This window comes from Canis lupus, chromosome 20, assembly GCF_011100685.1.
Source record: "Canis lupus familiaris isolate Mischka breed German Shepherd chromosome 20, alternate assembly UU_Cfam_GSD_1.0, whole genome shotgun sequence".
Lineage (NCBI taxonomy): Eukaryota > Metazoa > Chordata > Mammalia > Carnivora > Canidae > Canis > Canis lupus.
In genome coordinates this window covers 10,858,673-10,884,078 of record NC_049241.1, presented here as the reverse complement: position 1 = coordinate 10,884,078, position 25,406 = coordinate 10,858,673, and the positions used below count along the sequence as shown (strand labels likewise).

The 25,406-nt window shown below is 36.6% G+C and overlaps 1 protein-coding gene across 4 annotated transcripts in view; it reads left to right on the top strand.

The window, feature by feature from the left end:
* The window catches only part of GRM7 (glutamate metabotropic receptor 7), an 834,441-nt gene that overhangs the window by 250,621 nt on the left and 558,414 nt on the right, over positions 1–25,406 (top strand). For all 4 annotated transcript variants that reach the window (XM_038565782.1, XM_038565780.1, XM_038565781.1 and 1 more), the window contains exon 2: positions 10,966–11,182. In XM_038565782.1, coding sequence (XP_038421710.1) covers positions 10,966–11,182 — 217 coding nt within the window. The remainder of the gene's footprint in view (positions 1–10,965; positions 11,183–25,406) is intronic.

The following is a 25,406-nucleotide window of genomic DNA, read 5'->3' as shown; positions in this document are numbered from 1 at the left end:
TTTTCCACAGAGGAGTGAGACCAGTGTGGGACTTAATCTCAGGACTATGGGATCATGACTTGAACTCAAGGCAGATGCTTAACTGACTGAGCCTCCAGGTGCCCCTCTTGTTCACTTTAAGAAGTTCCTGGCTGTGTCCATGTGAAGGACTGAGCATTTCAGTAGCTTGTCTCTGTGCATTCTATTAAGAGACCAGATAATTGACGGTGACAGGGAAATGCACAGAGCTTTGATAATTGGGAAAGCTTGGCAAGTAGAAGGGAAAATATGTAAAGCTGAGTTTACAAGACATTAAAAGTATCTCTTCGTTTTTATTGTGCGACCATAGTGCTATAACTGCAGTTGTCCTTTTCCACAGACAAACCTCACCTGGTTCAACTGAAGCAATTTTGCACCCCTTGTGCCCCCTCCCCCGTACTCACCAGCACACACATACACAGACTGGGATATTTTCTGTTGTCTGCAGTCATTTTTGACTGTGACAAATGCAGGTTGTGCTACTGGCACTTAGTGACAGAGGTCAGAGATGCTACTAACCATTTTACACTGCATAGGACATTCCCTCCCCCTACCACACCCGAGGATTATCTGATCCCAGAAGTCAATAGCAGCAAGGTCAAGGAACCCTGTCTTACAGAGATTTGACATTTATATTGCTAGCGAAATACCTCAAAAGTCGGCCTCTGGTGTTTGGTAAACCAAACTCTAGGCATGAGACTGGCTCTCATGGCCTGAAAGAGATCTAGGATCATATCTAGTAAACATGGAAAATGTTAAAGTAACACTTAACTTTGGTTATCTTTTTTTTTTTTTAAGATTTTATTTATTTATTCATGAGAGACAGAGAGAGAGAGAGAGAGGCAGAAACATAGGCAGAAGAAGCAGGCTCCATGCAAGGAGCCCAATGTGGGACTTGATTCTGGGACTCCAGGATCACGCCCTGGGCTAAAGGTGGCACTAAACCGCTGAGCCACCCAGGGAGCCCCACCTTTTTTTTTTTTTTTTTTTTTTAAATTCATAGAGACACATAGAGAGGCAGAGACATAGGCAGAGGGGGAGAAGCAGGCTTGCTGTGGGGAGCCCAATGTGGGACCAGATCTTGGGACCCCGGGGTCATGCCCTGAGGCAGATGCTTAATCACTGAGCCTCCCATGCATCCTTGTTTTTTCTTAATATATGGTTGTTTACAGGAATATTGGCCAGAGGTAACTCATAGACATGTAAAATCAGGAAGAACCCTGAAAGGTTATAAAAATCACTCCTCCTGCCCCCATTTTCTTCTATTTCTCTAGTAAAGTATGCTGATGATTTCTATGGTGCCAGGTCAGGGATAGCAGGCAGGTCTCCACTGTACTTTGTCATTGAATGCTATGGAGATATGGGTGGAGATGTTTCTCTGATCTGCAGGCATCCTCAGAGAGCCTATCTGTATATTACCTACACATACATCTCCAGACACACTTGTAAGTAAGATGCTTCTTTAAGCAAATACCAGCAGACAAAACAGCATTGTGTGCCAAGTATGACATGTAAAATTTTTGTTTTGTAAATAATTTCACCTTTACCTTGTGATGTAATTTGGGCTCATTTGATTAACCCTATTTTATGGATACAAGAATAACCATGGAGAGCTTATCTAGCTTGATGGGAATTACATGTATTATTGCTATTTTGGTTGCTATTAACTGTCTAAAACTCCCAGTTTACTCTTGATTTTTTAATAATATTTATTTATTTATTTTAGACGGGGGAAAGGGCAGAGGGAGATGGACTGAGAGAATCTCAGGCAGACTCCCCCACTGAGCTTGGAGTCTGATATGGGGCTCCATCTCAGGACCCTGAGATCACGACCTGAGCTAAAATGAAATGCTGGTTGCTTAGTCGACTGAGCCACCAGGTGCCCCACTCTTGAATTTTTATGGTTCATAAGAAATGTGGATAGACTTGTTTTGTTTCCCTCCTGCCCCGGCACTTTATACACCCATTTTTGAATCAGGATGTCAAGAATGTGACTTGACAAAATTATGATGGTCTCAGGACCCCTAAGAAAACATCACCGCCTTGTTGCATTTGCGTACATCCATGGTAGTGCAGTGAAGGCAGTGAATATAGAAAATAGGTAGAAAAATAAGGAGAGGCTCCGATCTAAATCCTATTCCTCCCCTACTTTGATGCTTTCATGTGTATATAAAATAGGGTTCCCACTCAGAACATGGCTGGGAAGGTGGTTGGATGACTTGAAGATCAGAGTGGAAAAGACTCAGGAATTACTAAATCAATAAACATTTTCTAGATTTAGATGATTTTAAAATGAAAGTCCATCATAGAACCAAACACTGAGTCCTATGAAAATGTAGACCAGCTTGGTCCAGAGTTACTTAAAACTTCAAGGCATTATCTGAAGGAAAAAGAGCATGAACTGCCTTACAAAAATCTTGAATGTTGGAGGAACTTGTGTCAAGATAGAGTTTGAATATTATTCAAACACTTGAATTTAAAATGCGGTGGAAAAGCATGTTCTAAATGACATAGAAAAGTTTCAAGGGCATCTCATAACCACTCCTAACATCTGCCAACTATGAGAGGTGTAAAATATTAGGTCGCCCCACTTTGCCTTGATATTGCATCTCACTTATTCACATTGGTCTAGACTGGATCATGTTGTTCCCCTTCAGTCAACTTTGTGGCTATAAGAATCCTATATTCTGTTTGGTCACATGTGTCAACATCTGGATTCTGAAATACAGTCATTTTTACATCAACTTTAGAAAGTTAGAGATAAGAAGGCAAAACAATGTTTATGATGGTAATATTTTACGTATTAAAGGTTGTTGCAAAAATTCATGAGCTTATATATGTAAAGTATCACACATCTAAAAGCCCAGTATATAAAGAGATTTAATAAAGCAATAGTAATAAAATCAATAACAGATACATTTTTTGGAACATATATTATACAAATTTGACTTGCAATCCACACATTGAACTCCACAGTTCTCAAGATGGTTATTACCACTCACAGAATGTTGAAGGTGTTTGGTTTTATGCAATTAAAGAAATGAAAGATGAAGGAAAAAAGAGCTGCAATACTTGATGATAATCTCTGTCATGAGTAATTTAAAGTTGAATGAAACTCCAGATTTTAGACAAATTGAAAGTTTTTAATCATTATTCAGTACTTTGAAATAAATAAATACTATTAAAAATCAGTATTGAAGTCCAGCCATCCTAATTCAAGCTGAGATATTATCAAGGGAAGAAATAAGTATAAATTGAAGAGAATGATGCTTCAAAGAATGAACCTGAAAGGGTTATTCATTCCTTTTCCCTTTTTTGGGGATCCATATCAATAAAGCTTAATAAGAACTAAGAGTGAAATTACTGCTAACTGTGAACTTAATAATGCCCCACTGGGAGTTCATTAATATCTCAACAGGTACACTGAAGCATTATCTTAATTGCACATGATACTTTCAAAAACTGCATTTTACAAGTTTTGTGGAAAATGCCCTCTGGAATTAATACATTTTGAATTTCCTTTCCTATCTGTGCAGATTCCCAGGAACATGGAACCATACACTTCATTCACTTTTACAAAAATAAGAAGTTCCCAGTCAGAGGCACTTTCCTTCTAATATAAAGACGAAGGAATTCAAAATGCATTAAACCAAGTTCAGGGCTTCCATTTTTTTCTAAATAAGTGAAATGGTTCTTCTATTTTTGTAAATATTGAATAGGAATAAGAATAGGAATCTATTTTGAAGAGAATCAAGTTTGTGTTGGAGTAGTGGTAACAATTTGGATTTAAAAATTATTTATATTAATGTAATCTAGTCCGAATCTGGACTTGGGTCTTCAGTTATTTTGGCAGATACAGACACTAAAGTGATGCTTAAAGGAGTGTTGATTCTAAGCCCAAGAGATCCCTTGCCTAGAAGTATTTGACTTTGTAGTAATTATGGAATGAAATTAAATGTGGAGTTCAATCTTGTCAACACTTGAAAAGTGAAAGTGCATCACACACTCATTTGATTTTCTATTAAACATGACATAGAATTATTTTCTGTAGACTTGTTTAATATATTCCTTCTTTTTCCCTCTATTTTAATTTGATAATGGCAATGTTAACATAAAGCAAAGGCATTTAACTAGAACCAAGGGCCTGGGATGCCAAACACTAATTGCTTCTTGCATCTGACATCCAAGCCTGGTTGTGGAAAGGAGAGAAGCTAAGGAGACAGCAGGGCAGAATGACCCTATTTAAAATGATAAATTTAAGTGTATTTTGCAGAGTTAGATTGAACTCTGGGCACTGCCAGAGGTGCCCAGAGTTATCAAATCTTGGGCCTAAGAGAAAAAAAAAAAACAGAATGAACAGTTCTAAATGATTCCTGAGGTCCCTTTACCTCTGAAACCCCAACCAATGTCAGCTTGTCCTACATTCCAGTGATGAGGAAGGAAATCTTAGAGAATAGTGTGCCAAGGGAGAAAAAAAAAAAAAAAAGTGCAAAAGAAAGCATTTGCTTCCATGCCTAAAACTGCCAATCACGGGTCCCCAAGGGAGGTATGATTTCCAATTCCTATGGGTCCCTCGGACCATACCAACCAAGAAGATAAGGGTTTCTGTTTTCTTGAGATTATTCTATTTCATTCATTTGCTGGCTTACTCATTCACAGTGCTATCCAGTGGGGATAAAATGAGGAACAAGGTCCTTGCTCTCCATGGGGTTAAGTTCTCCTCGAGAAAGGAGAGAAGGGATAAACAGAATGATGGGTTTATTGCTGTTTTTATTCTGTTTGCTTTGTAATATTTAAAAAAGGTCAAGAAAGTTAGCTTCTACATAGCTTTCCAATGACAATTTTCAGGTGTGAACTGCTCAAAAACTTGATTACTTGAAACTAGTTGCTATCTTGTGATTATTGTCACCTGATTCATACCTTGGGTGAAATAATTGGAGAAACTGAGATTTTCTTTGAAAATCTTGGTGGAGGGTCTTTTTCAACTCTTTGAAGACAGAATACTATTAGTTCTAGCTAAAGACTTCTTTCTTTCTTTCTTTCTTTCTTTCTTTCTTTCTTTCTTTCTTTCTTTCTTTCTTTTGTTGCAAAATAAGATTTTAACTGATAGTCTGAATTCTTCATTTGACTATACATTTTTCAAGATAAGAAATAAGAATAAGTACTAGTTGACTTTAAATGCTCACTGTTGAGAAATGTGAAAAAGGAAAGCTATTTTCGCCACTATCATTTTTGTTTTCCTGGATATTCTAGCTGATGTAATTAGAAAATAAAACTAAATTAATTTTTATAATATGACTTCCTTACCTGAAAATCCCAAGGAAATAAACTGAAAGCTATTAAAACTAATAAGAATTTTAACAGGGGTGTAAGTCACAAAGTAAATATACAAAATTAATAGATTCTCATATACCAGCAATAAATAGAAAACAAAATAAAATGTTATATCATTCATAATGCAATAAAAATAACAATTATCTAGAAATAAAGTTAATACCAATTATCTAGAAATAAAGTTAACAGTGTGCAAGGCCTACATGGAAGCAATCATAAAATTTTACTAAGAGAAAAGAATGAACAATAGAATGGATGAAGATAATTATTTTCCCATAGGAGAAAATAAAATATTGTAAATGTATCAATTCTTCCCAAATTAATTTATAAATATAATTCTCATCAAAACCTTAATGGAACTTTATTAGAAACTTCAAAAAATTATGCTAAAATTTCAGCTAGAAAATTAAATATGTGTGATTGCCTATGGCCGTTTTTAAAAGAAAAACTATGAAGAGAGGATACATTCCAACTAATACAGCCCTAAATACTCTACACTTATAAGAAATAAAATAGTAACTCTCCCTAGACTTGGAAGATAGAAAGTGAGATAGTAGAGAATACACCCCAAAGATCCAAGGATATTTAAAAATTTAATATGTGACAAGAGATGGTCTTTCCCATCAGTAAAGAATGATTAATTATTTAACATATGGTGCTGGGGCAAGTAGTTAACCATTTGAGAGAAGTCACTGTAGATTGTTGGTCTACTTTCATAATAATCCCAACTAATTTCCATATAGGGAAATATTTAAATGTAAACCTCAAATATTCCTGTCACATTGGTGGGGATAGAGGCTTGAACAAAATTCTAAGAAAATACTCAGGGACATCTACACAGAATTAGCTTTGAATATTCTTCTTCTTCTTCTTTTTTTTTTTTTCTAGTGGCAAAAAGTTGGAAAATGTTTAAACATTTAACAATGAACATTAGGTTTAGGTTAGGTTTAGCTAGGCATATTATACAATATGAGAGAGAGAGAAAGTGAAATGAAAGGACAGGGAAGGGTGGGAGGAGAAGAAATTGAGATTCACAATTGCATAGTTTTTAATATATATGTGCATACCCACATGCACACACAAAAACGATAAAGAGAAAAAAATGTTAACAGGGATGAAGGCATTAAAGTTATTTTCTTCTTTTTGTTTCTCTGTTTTTCACAAAGAAATACACATTTCTAAGGAAAAGTACAGACTCATTCTAAACAATTACAATGGATTATAAATGTCTTTAATCCTATTTGAGACTCATCATTAACAAAAACCATGTTTATGTGATAGGCAAATTTTTATGAATAGTAGAGAGTAATAAAAGAAGATGAAAATTAAGTCCTGTGATAAAGATTAAAAATGCTCAGGGTGCCTGGATGGCTCAGTTGATTAAACCTCTGCTTTTGGCTTAGGTCGTGATCTTGGGGTCCTGGGACCTAGCCCAAAGTCCTGGCTCCCTGCTCAGTGGGGAACCTGCTTGTCCCTTTTTCCTCTGCTCCTCACCCACCCCCTCCTTATTATTTATCCAAATAAATAAGTAGAGTTTTTTAAAAAAAGATTGTATTTATTTATTTTGGAGAGAGTGAATGAGAGATAGCATAGACACAGAAGCCAGGGGAAAGACAGAGGGAGAGGGAGAAGCAGACTCCCCACTGAGCAGGGAGCCTGAAGAGGGGCTTGATCCCAGGACCCTGGCTGGGACCATAACCTGAGCCCAAGGCAGATGCTTAACCAACTGAGCCACCCAGGTGCCCCAATAAATAAAATCTTTAAAAAATGCTTATTATTATTATTATTTAATCAGAGAAGGGAATTCTCAAAGAGAGACGAAATATCTACTATTCTACAGCCAAAGTATTACTACACTAAATTTTCTTCATCAAAGGATCAATTCTGCATTTCCATCGAAGACTGGCAAGAAGAGAGGATTTCAGTAGCAGGAAGAGAAATTATTGCTAGGCTATCAAGGAGAATGTGGAGACTAATCGCTGAAGATGACTAATAATAATTTTGCCAGTTGTAGGCACCAGGTACAACACACACTTCAAAATAATTACGTGGTGTGCTTAAACACTGTTTTAAAAACAAGTAACTAAATATGCAACGTGATACTTAAATAAGTAGCATCATATTTCATAGGTTACATAAATTCCTGCAGTCTTTCTTCTCTTACTGCAAGGAGGCATGTCCTTATGCAGCTATATTTTTATCACAGAAATGAAATTCATTTGTTCTTTCCTTCCTTATTCTAACATATGCATAATGTAGAAATAAGTACACTGTATATAAGATATGTGCATGATCCTAAAGATACACATGAGTCTTAAACCAGGAGATATGTCTTATTTATAATGAAAAGACAGACCACAGATAATGACCACTTTTAAAGGATGCATGGTAGTGAGGGAAGAAATCTATTTTACCAAGATTTGCATCACTGAATTTGGAGCACAGTATAGAAAATCCACTTGCTTTGGGAGGGCTTCACAATTCTGATATTTTATCTCAGCTACATAAATGCAAATTCAAGTAGAGGGCTGGAAGTATCTTCATTAGCACAGTTTCAAAGGTAGAAAGGGATTTAGGCAGCAAAGGCATCTGTGCAACAGCATGCAGCTTTTACACTTCCACAAGTTGAAATTGATGGAAATGTATTGACATGCTTGGCTTCTTTCCTTTTTATTTCTTATATGAAAAAGTCTCTCTCTCCCCACTCCTCACCTCTCTCTCTCTTCATTCCTCCCTTAATCCCTTCCTTTTTTTTTCTGCCTGAAGTCTTTATTCAGTTGATGTTTTCCTTACCTAAAATTTATAACCTTGGAACTATAAATGAAACATAGGGAGCTCATTCTGTTAAGATATTTGTATAAGCTTCAACAAGGCATTTACATACAATGTTTGAATAACAGTCTAGGAATGATCACTAAAAATACTTTTAGTGGCTCTGTAGTTAATGCTGTGGGACTCCAGTAATCTACTTTCCTTCCTTGTTTTATTCTTATTAAAATGTTTTACCAGCAATTCAGCAAAGTGTCATAGTTAAGAGTTCAGAAGTTCGCACTGGGCAGTTTCAGGTGTGAGTACTGCTCTCTGTCTTACAATTTTGGATTTGAGGCACGGTCATATCCTACTTTCAAGTCTCAATTTCCTCTTATGTAAAATGAGATAGTAATAGTTTAATATAATAAAGAATATTTACTGATGGTTAGATAAATTCCTGCATATGAAACTTTTATTTATTTATTTTTAAAATTTTTTTATTTATTTATGATACTCACAGAGAGAGAGAGAGAGAGAGGCAGAGACACAGGCAGAGGGAGAAGCAGGCTCCATGCACCGGGAGCCTGATATGGGATTCTATCCCGGGTCTCCAGGATCGTGCCCTGGGCCAAAGGCAGGCGCCAAACCGCTGCGTCACCCAGGGATCCCCGCATATGAAACTTTTAGAACATAACTGACAGCAAGAAAAAGTTGGATAAATAATAGGCATTATGCCTAAAGCAATGATGACAGAAATATATAAAAATATGTTCTTCCCTTAGGACAGTAAAGGGAATGTTTGCAATAATGTGTCTTGGGAATTCAAATATGAGGAATGGGTAAACTTTGTAAGGAAACACACACTGTTCTCTGTTTTGATTATCATTACCTCCATGTGTGAATCAAGCAGTCTGTCCCAGCATTATGCTAAGCAAAGTGTAATCATTATTCTTATCCCTCAAAACAAACTTTTATTAATGATATTTCATTGAGGCAAAATAACTTTACCAAAGTAAACATTCATGAAGAGAAGCATCAGGCTTTGATTCCAGATCTTGTCAATACTAAATCCCATTTTATCTCCACTACACCTCATGACCCCTATCACAAAGAGTTTCTCCTGATAGGGAGACTGAGGCTTTCTCACACTGGTTTTGGGCATTGAATCAGTGACGGTGCCCCCAGGGTCATGGAAGAAAGTGCATCAAGGATGGGCTTCATGGTAGGTAATCAATCTACTCTCAGGGCCGTCTGACTTGAGAGTAATGTTGACAAGAAAGGTTGATAGAGAAATGAGCTTTACAGAGGTGGTAACCAGCTTCAAACAACAGTAAATAGGTTTATTTTGGGCAAACTGCACTGGAAGGAAAGGAATAGGTAAACATTGAGTAGGATTTTTCAGGGCTCAAAGAATCAACGTGAGTGGAACTTTGGCATCTTTGGAGCAGAGTTGACAGGCTTGGCTTGAGCAAAGATCAAAACTGGCTTTTAGACACTTGAGAAATCTGTATGATAAAGCAAGTGTAAAGCCTGGGAGAGTGCGCAAGCAGAGTTTTGTGAAATTGCTCATTCTTACAGCTGATTAATGGTACCAATCATAGGCTGTTGCATGCTAGTGTTAGGAGAACTATGGTAATAGTAACTGTGTAGAGGTCTTGAGGTTAGGACCTAAGGCAGTATCCTAACTAGTGGCTACTTTGGGGCTTCCTCTTGGGTATTTGGAATCCCAAGCAAACATTTTTTCTGGAGCATCTTTATGTGTACATAATTTGATTGAGCTAAAATCAGCATGCCAGGCCTCTTTAGGTAAGCCTAATCTCATATAGTCTTAAGAAACAAGTACTATACTAGGTAAAGGGAGCAATCTACATGTTAGGCTACTCTCCTGGAATCAAGGCCCTGCTATTGGGCCCTAGGATGATCCTCACAGGCATAAGTTCTAGAGCTCCTTGGGACATCTGCTGAATCCCATGAAGGGTAGAGGACAGCCCTGCATCTCTCACCACCCAAAGAGGAGCTTAGGAAATTTTGAGAAAGACTCTCCAAAGTGCAGGGACTGCTGAAGTGAAGGCTTTATGGCAAGAAACCCCCTGGCCTGGTTCTAAAGTGTTATTTCATAATATTCTTGTGAAGAATATATGAAATGATGGATGCAGCTTGTTTAGACACTTCCTCACAGATGATCAGTACTCAAACAATGTTAGATGACTAATGATATCCACCAATATTCATGAACCATGTCAACCAATCTCTATACAAACTCCAGCTAGGTAATTGTTTTTGTTGTGGTTTCTAATTGCTTTTGAGAAATAAAGCATGGGGGTAACTGGTTGGCTCAGTTCGTTAAGTGTCTGCCTATGGCTCATGGTCATGATCCCAGGGTCCTGGGCTGCCCACTCAGCAGGGAGCCTGCTTTTCCCTTTCCTTCTGCCCTTCCCTCCTATTTGTGCTCCCTTGCTCTCTTAAATAAATAAATAAATAAATAAATAAATAAATAAATAAATTCATTCATTCATTCATTCATTCATTCTTTTTTTAAAAAAAGAAGTAAAACATGATTCTGTTTATCAGAATGGTTACAAATTCTTTTCTCCTAACCACCATGACTCATGTGATTCCCTACCATCTTCATTACCTCTGAAGAGGAAATGAGAGGCCAAGGCACAAAAGCACATCTTTCGGTGCTATCTGAAAGTAGTTGGTTGCATTTAGGTAGTTTAGAGTTGCAGTGGGTTGTTTACTAAAACGTGCATCCTCTTTGGAGCTCGAGCCCTGTATTGTGAGTGAATTATCATCAGTATAAGTGAATCTCTTACATCCTGGTGGTGTGCTCTCTCATGTGGTGTTTTCTTTTCTTTCCAGATCCCCCAGATCAGTTATGCATCAACGGCACCTGAGTTAAGTGATGACCGGCGCTATGACTTCTTCTCCCGTGTGGTCCCACCTGACTCCTTCCAAGCTCAGGCTATGGTGGATATTGTAAAGGCCCTAGGCTGGAATTATGTGTCTACCCTGGCATCTGAAGGGAGTTACGGAGAGAAAGGTGTGGAATCCTTCACACAGATTTCCAAAGAGGCAGGTAGGAAGAGATTGCAATGGTCAAGATGACTTTCTTCGCTTGTCTGTGGCTTGTAGTGTTCTTTCCAATCTTCATTAAACCAACACTGTAGATAATCACTATATCCCTACTCTCATATTCCCTACTGCCTGTAAAGTAAATCTGTAAAGCCTTCATTTACAACACTTTGCCAGTTTTGAAGAGAATATTTTCAAAAGTGTGAAACAGCAGTCCTCTAAAGTATTAGTAGCAGAAAGGGAAATAAGAGAATATGTACTAAATTTGGTATCTTACTTCTGTGTAGTGAGTAATAGTGTGGATTGCAGCCTGCACACAGGAACCTGAGACACTATTGATAAATGTGCCTCTCCACACATGCCCTTCTTCTCTGCCCTGCTCCAAAGTGAGCAAATTGTTTAAAATTATGAGACCCTAGGGATCCCTGGGTGGCGCATCGGTTTAGCGCCTGCCTTTGGCCCGGGGCGCGATCCTGGAGACCCCGGATCGAATTCCCACGTCGGGCTCCCGGTGCATGGAGCCTGCTTTTCCCTCTGCCTGTGTCTCTGCCTCTCTCTCTCTCTCTCTGTGTGTGACTATCATAAATAAATAAAAATTAAAAAAAATTATGAGACCCTAATCACGGTGGCTCTTTGCTTTGAAAAGGAATGACAGTGACACTCTGACTGACTTATCTAAAACCAAGGTAAATAAATTATCTAGACAGTAGACTGTATTTAGACAAATAGTCTTTGGAACTTTATTTTGACAAAGATAGTTCAATTAAGTAGCACTTGTAATAGATTATTTTGTAAGTTTCTTTAGCTCGAAATGGAATTAATGAGTTCAAATGTTTGGCCAGCTGGTTTCCATTGGACAGACTTTGAGAAATGAGATTAAAATCTTCACACTTAGGAATTCTGGCAATAAATATTTAGGCTTCCCCATATGGAAATATCGGTACAGTAAACATACATTTAAAAAATGCATGCTTGGATATTCCTGTAAAGTTCTTAATGCTAAAGTTAGGTTCTCAGTTTGGTTTGTAAGAATTTCATCTAATCTGAATGGTTATTGACTGGAATAGTTAGCTGACCATAAAGGTAAATACACAAGCAAGGTAATAGAAACAGAGGTCCTTTTCATGAGGAAACATGTCATAAATCCTGAAGACATGGTTTTGAATATTTGACTGTCATTCTAGAGATACACCTAGACATGTAATGCATCAGGGTATAGATGGTATATCTGCAAATGGCTACTAAAAGAAGGGAGCCAGGGCTTATATATATCCCATGATTTTAACTCAGTCCCTTATCATTAGTTTAAATTTGAATAATTCACTTGAGAGCTGGGTCATTTTTATACTTTTCCATCTGACTGAAATATTCTTACTCTTCATCCCTTTGACTAGATAACTCTTGATCGTTGACAGGTCTCATCCTAAATGCCATTTTTAAATGTATAAATGTACTTCAAACTTTCTTCGGTCTATTCGCTTGGCCTTGTATTTAGTATCTCCTCCCATGGCACTTGTCACATACTGGTATAATTTTTGTTGTTGATGTTTTCTGTCTTGTCCCCTAGACTCTGAGAGGAGATTGTGTCGATCTCATTCACTACTATAGTCCCAGAATCTGTGTTTCTAAGGGAAATATACTTAGTATAATTCAGTTAGAAATTTTCTGATTCGGAAAGAAACCTTAACTCTGGGCTTGTGTCAGGCGTACTAAAATATAAGAGTCATTAATAATGGACTTTGTGAATCTTCAATGAAATACCTTATAAGTTTTGATAACTACATTTTTATTTATTTCTTTGTTTCTTTGACTCCTGCTTTGACCCAAATACTAGAAGCCAATTTAGAGCAATAACTAAAATATGAGCATAACAGCCAATAGATAAGATAAAGAGAAAATATGGGTAAAATAGAAGATAAAATTCAGAGATACAGTTCAGATACCATCTTATTCTATGTAACTGCTGCAAGTGGGTCTCAAATTTAATACTGGACAAAGCAAAGATCACTACCCAATTCATTACAAAATTTACAGTGTCCATAAGGTCAAAATCATGTTGATTATTCAGTAAAGGACAGGGAAAAGACAAATGTTTGCTTTGAAACTTTTCTAACACTATATTTTATAGACAGGTCAGCGGTGAGTTTCATATGGTTATTTATTCCTGGTGCTACTTGGTGAAAACTTAAGATATAATATCAGAGTCTGCTGTATAATGACACTGCAGAAAGGAAACGCCCTTGCAATATGGTATTAAACTCCTAGCTCATAATTTTAGCTAAACATATGTTGAAATGGCCCAGCGCAGAAATAAAGATTTTATCATTGGCAGCCATTTCAGATGAGGTTCTTTAGTCTGAGAGCTTTTGAATTTGAGGACAAGAGTAACTAAAAAGACAGTTGCAGAATTGCAGGAAAACATTGAGGGTTCAGGCAATGGCTTGCAGATTAGTTCTTTTCCTGTAAGTATTATGATATTCATCATGTACTTATAATAAATTTCATTGAAACCACAGCATTTGTGCAATTAATATAAGTGAATTTACTCATATGCTTAACAAATACCCTGCTCCACCCCCAAAGAAAAAAAAAAGAGGAGAGAATATTGCAATTTAAATGACATGCAGGACCTTTATTCACCAGTGTGTACATTACTTAGAGAAAACTTGGACGTGGGAAACATGATTGCATTGCTTCTTCAACTGTTTTCACTTCTCTGGCCTCATAATATGAGCATCTTGCTACCCCAAGCCTGACTTCAGTAGACAGAGATACATATTCATATGCCACAATCTCTAAAATAACCCCACTATTTTCTGATATTCATTCAAAAAAACAGCAATATGTTCTAGTTAAGAAACATGAAAAAAGAGAAGAAAAAATTGCTTTATTGGAATTTCTTGGCAGTATACATGCTTAAGGAAATTTTAAGGGTAATTTTAAATGTCTGCTTTTTTCTCTTGCCTGATGACTGTAGACTCTGGTCCTCAAAGAAAGATACAAGTCCACATGCATTTGTAGAAGGGATGGAGGGGCACAGAGATAAGCACTAGGGTGCCAGGAGGAGGTGGATTTGAGGAACAGGCACTATTCTTTTCATGTTGTAAAACTTTGGATACATGATTTAACTTTTCAGGTCTCAGGTTCCTCATGTAGAGAATGAGATTAATACCTGCTTTGTCAGGTTAGTAATGTAAGTAATATCATATGTTGGGAATCGCCTAACACTCAACAATACCAAGTTATTATTAGTGTATCACACCAGTTGAGTTCCCCATAGAGGAGTGTTGCAAGGTTGCAGAGTTTTTGTCTCACAGAATTGAAGAATGAATCTCTTGGACAATAGGGTAAAGTGAAGTGAAAGTTTATTAAGAGAAGGTGAGAACAAAAAAGAAAAAGAAAAAGGTCTCTAGAGTGAGAAGGGTCCCAAATGCATTGCCACTGAGCCCTTTTATGGTCTTTTATAGAAAACTGACCAGGGAACTTGGTAAATATCTTTTCTATAATATTTATGACAAACATGGTAGACTTGTAAATATTATGAAAATATCTCACCTGTATTTAGAACAAACAAGGTGGATTTGTTATGTTCCCTTCTCTCTGGTTAATATCTTGTCTGTAACATTTTTCCACATCTGGGATTTCTGTGAGCCTGGTTGGGTAGCCCCTTACCTGTCTCTCCCTACCTAGCCTTGCCTATCCCTTACTCATTAGTAGAGTTATTGTTTGAGTTTTAAAAATTTGAAAATAATGCAAGTGATGGATGACACTTGCCTTTAGATATAACTACAAGGTTTTATATATTATATGTAGTTATATAAATTATGTATTATAGGTATATAATAGCTGAGTTGCTATTTTTGCTAATATGCCTTCATTATATTAGAAGCATAAGAAGAAAAAGAGGTTAGCTATTCATATTTTCCTATGTATGTACTGAGAGAGAGAGAGAGAGAGAGAGAGAGAATGAGAGTGAGAGAGCATAAGGTCATTGATGTTTCTATGTACTGTTAGCAGGCTTGAAGGAGTTACTTCCATGCTTTCTGAACAGTTTGACTTTGAAGATTATGATTCTTATCTTATTATCTTTATCTTTTTTCTTTATCTTTTTTTTTTAATTTTTTATTTATTTATGATAGTCACACACAGAGAGAGAGAGAGGCAGAGACACAGGCAGAGGGAGAAGCAGGCTCCATGCACCGGGAGCCCGACGTGGGATTCGATCCCGGGTCTCCAGGATCGTGCCCTGGGCCAAAGGCAGGCGCCAAACAGCTGCACCACCCAGGGATCCCTTTTTTTTTATCTTTTTCTTTATCTTATCTTATCTTATCTTATCTTATCTTATCTTATCTTATCTTTATTAGTATCTTTAAGCCTTTCAGTGCCAGGGTAACTCAGTCAGTTAAGCCCTGAACTTTGGCTCAGATCATGATCTCAGGGTCATGGGATGGAGCTGGGCATCCTTGGCTCTGTGCTCAGCAGGGAGTCTGCTTGAGATTCTCTCTCTCCCTTTTCCTCTGCACCCCCCACAGTCTCACCCCTCCCCCAGAATAAATAATAAATACATCTTTTTTTTTTTCTTTAAAGTTGTGCCCTTTAAGATTACTTCTAAAATTTACTTTAGACCTTTAGACTTAAGTCCTGAAGCAGAGGCTGCTTAAGAACTAGAGCATGAGGTGTATCCACCATGCACATAGTCAAGAACATGAGTGAGCTCTCCTTTATCATGCTGTGGTAGAAGAAATCAAGACAATGATGTCTGAGGAAAGAAACCATGCTTCATCAGGAGACCATATAATTTGTTTGGAACATGGAAACATAGGCACACTTTCTCTAAGCTCTCAAAGAAAACCTCAGTAGTCATGGGAGATTTAAATATGCATGGATGCTGCTCCTTGTTGAAGAGTCCTTCAAAGAGGACTGTAACATGATTTTCTCAAATGATGAGATTTTTGTAAAACAGTTATATTTGCATAAATTGCCGTTTATTTGAATGAATGCACATGCAGTATCAACAAAAGCAATTTATTGCTTAATATCACAAGGAATAAGAGATTATTCACTCCCAATGTGCTTTAATATTCAAGTCAACATAGTAACCTAACTAGCCTAAATTAGACATATAGTCTCCTCTTTCTAAAGTGAAGGTAAAAACTAAATGCTTATGATAGTATATACAACCTTAATATATTTCAGACTTTTGAATCAAATTTCGTTCAAGGATTATGGGAGTAAGGGCATATGACTTTTGAGTTTGCCAGACAATTTTCAGGAGAATCACATGACCAATGTTTCACAATATAGCACAAATAGTAATGATTTGCTACTGCGTATGGTATCATGACAGATGTCCACTTTTCAAAATCTGAAATAACAGTTGAATTATCTTTTTGGTATTTTGTGCCAGTTACTTAGTACAGATATTTTAATTGGTCTTATAAAGCAATTATCATTATTAGATAAACTATAGAACTTAATTTTATTTAATACTTTGTCTTAATCTAGAATATTCTTTCCTAGAGTAATTAGGTGAGACTTAATCAACTATTAATAACTTTTTTTGCAAATCTCAGTCTCTTTTAGATCTCAAGAACTAGTTAGATTTGCTTATTATGGGATTCTGTTTTCCTTATTGGATTCTGCGCTTCTCCCTGTTTCAGAGATGCAATGTTTACTTTCATTTGTGTGGGAATTATCAGTCTTCCCCACCGTACTGTAACCTCTATGAGGTCAAGGACTTTGCCTTAGGACCCCATCATCTACCACAGTATTTGACATATAGAAGGCATTCAATAAGTATTTAAAAGAAGATGAGAAGAGAGAGAGGAGTTGCATGTCTTCCTTTGCCTTTTAGAAAAAGCCTGTAGATGAAACATTTATGATATATAATTTTGTAATATGTAATTTTGTGACTTGTGGGTCACAAAAAATTATATCCTACACCTGTTTGCTGTGGTTTAATACAGATGCCCTCATTCTGACTCTACTGTCTTCTTCTCTCTTATGATCCCCTCATAAAACTTAAAGCAGTGTGATGTAACATGTCTTTAATTCCATCTAGGTTGAATTGCAGATTCTTTTCCTTTTATTTTTTTGTCTCTGCCTGTGTCATGGTGAATATAGAAAACTCAGAGGCATTTTCGAGCCTAACTGCAGTGTTTCCCAAATGAAGTGTTCAGTGGTCCTAGTTTAAATACAGGTATTAAACATTCAAAGGCTAACTTTCAAAATGTAAAATCACAAGAACTCCCATGATATCATTTATCTTCAGTTGTTCTTAAAACTAAACTGTAAATTCCCAAGAAGAGGAATTATATTTTGTATTTTATTTTTTAGATTCTCAGTGGTTAGCACAGCATTTTATATTTTTACCCTGACTCCATTTACTAGCACATCTTGAGGGTGACCCCTTACCCACACCATCATTGCCATTTACTTCTGGGCAGTGAGCTCCATTCATAGCTATATCTGTTCATACCTCCAGATTAGCCCCTCTGATGTAGTATTCATTCAGTTATGATGATAATCTTTCTAAAATAGAAAGAAGGCTATTTCATTATTTATCTCTGGTCTCTCTTTCCCCAGAGGAATAAGTAAACAATATCTAGCATGGCATATAAGTCCTTTCTGATCTAGTGTTTGCTTCAGTCATGAGTCTCATTCCCATACTATCCCTATCCTCTTTTATTCTCACCTCAGGCCCCCATACACTCTTTTTACCCTACCAATTCAACCTTCTGTAAGTATCAGGATACTCTGTTCCTTTGTCAACACTATGCTTCTGCCTGGACCACCAGCTAACTCTAGTTTATTTTTTTCAAAATACGACACCTTGGGAAAAGCCATCCTTGACTTAATCGTCCTTTGTGATCCTATTTTGGGTTGCTGTGTATACATTTGTTTATTTTAACAGCACTCCATTTTAAGTCTACATCCCTGAATAAATTCATGGAGAATGACCAATGACACAAGTCTTGAGGAGAAAACAAGCCTGCATATCACTATAGAGCTAAAATGGCCAGATGTTCATGTTCCCAGCCTTCCTTGAAGCTAAGGTACAACCATGTAACCCAGTCTTGGCTAATCAGACATACCCATCATAGATGATCCAAGAGCTGGGGGTACAGAGAAGCAGGAACAACAGAGAACCCATATTGTTGACAGTAGCTGCAGTGATATCCATGTTCTAGGGCTGGAGATGGCAATCAGCATGAGCTGGCAGCGGTAGTACAATCTCCAACTTCCATTCCAAGAGTAGCAGCAACAGTGCCCCAGTTAACTTGGTTCTGTGGCACATGTTTTGGCTTTGATACCGATAGCTTAGTCATCCTTTGTTTTGGTTCATTTTCTGACTTTGGTTCCCAGGCTTCCCCAGTGATTCTGTGGATTGTCCAGCATAATTTAAATAATAATTTAAAGGGGGTGCCTGGGTGGCTCAGTTGGTTGAGGGTCTGACTCTTGATTTCAGCTCAGGTCGTGAGATAGAGACCTGCATCAGGCTCCCCACCAGGAGTGAAGCCTGCTTAAGATTCTCTCCCTGCCTCTGCTCTGTCTGCCTGCTTGCATGCACACACATGGACTCAATCTCTCTCTCTCTCTCTCTCTAAAAAATAAATAAATAAAAAACAAAAACAAAATCCCCCAAAACGACACACACTACAAAACAAAACACTTTAAAGTAGTAATTTAAATTTATAATTTATTTTCTACTTGATCTAGACAGGCTTTACTTTAGTTGTTTGGCTTCTACTTTCATTAATATAATCGAGAGTGTCTCTTCTGTAAGTTCCATAACACTTTTTATATAACTCTGTTGTAGAATTGATAGCATGTTATTGTAATCTGTCTAATTATCCTCTCCCATTAATGTAAGCCTATTGGGATGAGGCATTATGTTGTATTTGTCTTTCAACACTCTATATCCAGGATAATGTCCAACATAGATTAAGCTCAACAAATGCACATTTAATTTAAAAATAGTCTTTTAATAATGGAAGAGGTGATGATTTCATGGCTGTAGTTGGCACAATAAAACTGCTAGAGGTTTTTCCAATTTGGCTTTCTAAACTTATCATTAATCTCTTATAGTAAGCTGACTTTATAGAAGGAAAAAGATGGCATAAAATATCTGCTGATATGCCTTACATTCATATAGTACATGTCTGAGTACTTTCTTTGTGTCAGATGCAGTTCCAGAATAATAGTCATAAATAATGATTATAGTAGTAACAACCACAAGACAAAAATAATAATTATCTTTGCTTTAAAAAAATTTTTTTTTAAGATTTTATTTATTTGAGAGAGCTCTCTCTCAAAGATAGCAACCAGGAGAGCATGAGGTAAAGGGAGAGGCAGGCTCCATGCTGAGCAGGGTGCCTGACATGGGGCTCGATCCCAGGACCCTGAGATCATGACCTGAGCCAAACGCAGATACTTAATCGACTGAGCCACCCAGGCATCCCTAATCTTTGCTTTCTAAAGGTAGAAACACATAAAACACATGAAAACAGCCTCATTGGGGGCATGCTGTAAGGGAGAACTCAGGAAGAAAACAGATGCCTAGCTAAGCCTCAAAGGAGTTCACAGACAAGGTTGACCTATCTGGGGTAGTGAATGACATTTTAGGAAGAGAGGGTCATAGTAAAAACCCAAAAGAAAATTATTTAATGATATTTTAATTTGTAAATGGTATAGGAAATAGCATCACTTTGAAAAAAATTATGCACGTTGAATTACTATGATGTAAAATGTTCTTCCACACAACATGGAAACTACTGCAGAAAATGCTCTGGCTTTCGAGCCAAGAACTTCTAATTCTGGCCTTAAGTCCTATAGTAAGTGACTGGGAGTCAGCCTACTGCTCCTTTGCATTGTAAAGTCATCACATACTTACTGAGAAAAACTAGTCTTTCCTGGTTCTGATGATTCTCAGATGCATATCACCCTGATTGCAAAGGATGGGCTTTTTCCAGGCAATAATAGACTGTCATTGTGGATGTGAGACTGGAAATAGAAGATGACAGAGTGGTTTTGCTGCATGAAGGAATAGGCACTAGAAAAGACATCTCAGCAATTCCTCTTCACCCCTTCTACCTTCCTTCATTGCAGTTGAGCATCGTGAAGGAATATGAAAGGACCTGAAGATAAGGTGAACTCCTCCTTTTCTCACCTACTTGGTATCATTACCATATGTTGCACATGCTTAAGAGAGGAAGGACATGGGATTGTGGCCCTGAGGTTAAAGATGTAGTGAAAAGGAACATAGCTCAACTTTAAATATAGAAAGAGAGACTCAAATTTCGAGGATTCCATTGAGCAATAGAATTTCTTGGTCAGTTGGGTAGGGGAGAAGAACATTGCTTTTATGGCATAGTTTACACTGGAAAATGTAAACCATGCTTTTATAATATACCCACTAAATTTCAGAGGCAGATGGTTTGATTAATTCTCTGATTTTGTAACACTGCCTTCAGCTTTTAGCTGAGGCTTTCTTTTCTCAGTCTTTACAAAAGTGTTTATTGGAAGAGACTCAGTTTGAATAGGTTTTGATGGATGTCAGCAAGAGAGAGAAATTACAGTAGAAAAAAAATAGAACAACAGCTTATAGAACTAGAAGGAAACATATCGAGTTCAAGTGTTTCTTAGGCGTGTGTACGTTTTGGTTGTGGCAAAGTAGGAACCTAGTGTGTGAGTCCCACTAAGGCCATGCACAGCGAGGAAGAGACATTTCTCAATGTAATTTCAGTGCTCCAGCCAAAAATTGGAAGTGGTCACAATCCCAAATGTGTCCTCTTTTTGGTTGCCTTTGCCAGAGGCTTCCCGGAGTTTCATTCCACTGGAATAGGCAAGTAAAGGGGGAGGGGAAGCTTGAACAGAATCCACACAGAAAAGTGCAATATTCATCACAATAGTGCGGAGGGGTGGGCATAGAATTAGTCAAATGGATCGTCCTAAAAGATAGATACTCTAGTATAAGAAACCTTAAATTAATAATTGGCAGCTTGCGAAATATCTATTTACTGGACTCCAGCTCCTTCCTAAATAATTTTGTATTTGGAACAACTTGATGTGTGTAAATGTAGCCTCTTTGAGACCTGCACAGAAGGATCTGTTTTCCTTTTATTTGGCAAATGGATCCCTGCTGTTAAATCTTTCAAGAGATTATAGGAAATTCTACAAAGCCTTACATCAGTTGCATTAGCACTCTCAGGCGAACTGAAGGATCAGTAGCCAACCTGAACACATACTCCATTAAGACTTTGAAATACTTTGACCTTGGGTAGCTCCAAATTTGCCTATTCCTAATGCTTCACATTTTGTGTTACTCTTTTGGCGGGGTATCTTAAATAACAAGCACTTTAAACATACTGCCAATAATCATTAAGTTGCATTATTCTATTACATTAATATTTTAGAGTTGACATTAACTGCCGAGCTAACTCCTTTTTGGATAGGTATCAATGGGTTGTCATCACTTTTAACAAGTCATACTGTTTGGGTGACCCTTTGAGAAACTAGTATAGAGTTACAACATAGATATTTACATACAAGGGAATATATTAAAAGTAAAGTCATCATGATAATGATCCAGGTCTTAAGAGAAAACTTTGAAGTATATATTAGATGCGCCTAAGTAAAAAGGTGCTTACTAAAAGTATCCACTTATGAAAAAGGTTTATTTTTCTTAGGCTGTTGTTAGTGATCCTTTTGATTTAAATTAAAAAAAAATTAAACAGTCAATATTACAAATATAAACCTGGTATATTTTTTATCAAAAAAAGATATGTTTCCTTGGAAATGCAAAGTTGTAGGATTATGACTACAGAAATTTCGACGAGTGATGACTAATTATATAGAAGTTTGTTGTTTTCAAACTCAATACTGGAGAGTAGAGAAATTACATATTCTTCTGGTCAAAGTTTTTTGGCACTAATGTTGTTAATACTTAGTTTTATATCAGGATGATGAGTTATTTTCTAAAATCGTGGTATATGGTAATGCACTTAGTACACATTCCACTCTCCACACTTTTGAGTAATTAATGTAAATTTTGTTATCAGTCTGTTCTTATGGGTATTTTGTTCAACAGTAACCAGTGAGTAGTTAAGATAGGAAGTAGAAACGGGTTGCTTGCATTAGACTCAGATTGAATTCTTCTCGAGAGTTTGCCTCATTTATTTATGGGGCTCCCACTATATTTTTCTCAGTTTTATTAAGATAGAATTGACACCTACAACACCGGGAAAGTTTAAGGCATACAATGTGATGATTTGATATACTTATATATTGCAAAGTAATTACCACAATAGGGTTAGTTACCACCTATTACCTCACATGATTACTGTTTCATTTTGTGATTAGAACATTTAAAATTTACTCTCTTAGCAACGTTTAAGTATGTAAGACGGTGTTGTTAATTATAATCACTATGTAGTACCTTAGATTTCTTGCACTTACTCATCTTCTAACTGTAAGTTTGTGCCATTTGACTGACATCTCCTGGTTACCTATACTTCCTATAACCTCTGGCAACTACAATTCTACTCTCTGTTGCTATGATTTATAGATTCCACATATAAGTAATATCATACAGTATTTGTCTTTCTTTGTCTGACTTATTTCACTTAGTATGATGTCTCCAAGGTCCATCCATGGCAGCATTTCCTTCATTTTAATGACTGAATAATAGTTCAGTGTTTGTATATATAGATATATGTGTATGTGTATGTTATAATTTATATATATATGTAAATTATATGTATTATATATACAAATATATATATATATATATATATAAATTTTCTTTATCCATTCATCCATTGACACTTAGGTTGTTTCCTTATCTTGACTATTGTGAATAATGCTACAAGGAGCATGGGAGTGTAGACATCTCTTTGCAATCCTGATTTTATTTCATTTGGATATATATCCAGAGGTCTATTTGCTGGATCATATGGTAGTTGTAGTTTTAAGTTTTTGAGGATCCTCCATACTATTTCCTTTGGTGGCTGTACCAATTTACATTCCCACCAGCAGTGAACAGGATTCCCTTTGCACCACATTCTCACCATGTGTCTTTTGTCTTTTTGATCATGCCATTACAATAGATATGAGGTGATATCTCACTGCAGTTTTGATTTGCTTTCCTCCGATATTAGTATCTTTTCACATACGTGTTGGCCATCTATTGTAAGTAATTTGTTTTAGGTAAGGACTAATGCCATTGTTTTCTGGCTGTTTTATAGTTTCCCTTGTTCCTTTCTCCCTCTCATGATGCCTCCCTTTGTGAATCGATGGTTTTCCATAGTGATATGCTTTGATTCGCTTTTGGTTATCTTTTGTGTATCTACTATGCTTTGTGACTACAATGAGGCTTACATAAAACATCTTACAGATATAACAGCCTGTTTAAAGCTGATAACAGCTTAACTTTGCACACACAAACTCTACTCTTTTATTCCCCCTCACTCTTTTATGTTTTTGATGTCACAATTTACCTCTTTTTGTATTGTATATTCATTAGCCTACTATTGTAAATGTAGTTTTTAAAATATTTTTCTTAAAGCCTTTACACTAGAGTCAAGTGGCTAACACACCACATTACACTGTTAGAATATTCTGACTTTGATGCATCCTTACTTTTACCAGTGTGTTGTATATTTTCATACATTCTGTTACTAATCAGCTGTTGTTCATTTTCAGTTGAAAAACTTTCAGAATTTCTTGTAAAGAAAGCCTAATGATGATGAACTCTCTCAGCTTTTGGTTTTCTGGCAGTCTTTATCTCTTCTTTATTTCTGAAGGGCAACTTTGCTGGATAGAACTTTCTTGCTTGACTTTTTAATTATTTTCTCTCATCACTTTGAGTGTATTATCTCACCATCTCCTGGCCTTTAAAATTTCTACTGAGAAATTTGCTGATTGTTTTATGAGAGTTCCTTTGATTTTCATAATGGGTCTTAGAGAAAATCGCTTTGAGTTTGGTGACCTATGAGCTTTACAAACTTGGATACCTAAATCTCTTCCTAGATTTGGGAAGTTCTCAGGCATTACTTTTTTTAAACAAGTTTTCTGACCTCTTCTCCATCTTTTCCCCCTTTGATTCTCCCATAATGCAGAAATTGCTACTTTTGATGGTATCTGATAGATCACATAGGCTTTCTTCCCTTTCTTCATTCTTTTTCATTTCCTTCAGACTAGATACTTTCTTCTTCTTTTTATTTAATTTTGATTAGCCATTAGTTTCAGACTTCAATTAGCCATTAGTTCAGGTGTAGTGTTCAACAATTTATCAGTTATGTATAATATCCAGTACCTATCACATCACGTGCCCTCCTTTATGCCTATCACCTAATTACCCCATCCTAACACCCATCTCCCCTCCAGGAATCCTCAGTTTGTTTCATATAGTTAAGAGTCTCTCATGGTTTCTTCTCCCTCTCTGATGACTTCTCAGTCAGTTTTCCCTCCCTTCCCCAATGATCCTCTGTGCTATTTCTTATTTTCCACATATGAGTGAAACTATATGATAATTGTCTTTCTCTTATTGACTTATTTTGCTCAGGATAATACCCTCTAGTTCCATGCATATTGATGTAAATGGTAAGTATTTATCCTTTCTGATAGTTGAGTAATATACCACTATTAATATATAATATATTAATATTATATATATATATATATATATATATATATATATTATATAAAGAAGAAGGGGCTTACATATATATATATATGGACAAATGTCAATGGACATTTGGGCTCCATTCATCTGTCGATGGACATTTGGGCTCTTTCCACAGTTTGGCTCTTTTGGACATTGTTGCTATGAACACTGAGGTGCAGCTGCCCCTTCAGATCACTATGTTTGTATCTTTTGGATGAATACCTAGTAGTGCCATTGCTGGGTCATAGGGTAGGTTTATTTTTAACTGCTTGGGGAACCTTCACACTGTTTTCCAGAGTGTCTATACCAGCTTGCATTCCCATCAATAGTGTAAGAGTGTTCTCCTTTCTCTGTATCCTTGCCAACATTTGTTAGTTCCTGTCTTGTTAATTTTAGCCATTCTGACCAGTGTGACCAGTGTATCTCATTGTGGTTTTGATTTTTATTTCCCTGATACCAAGTGAGATGAAGCATTTTTCATGTCAGACTGGATAATTTCAAAGTTCCTGTCTTTTAATTTATAGATTCTTTCTTCTGCTTGATCCATTCTGATATTAATACT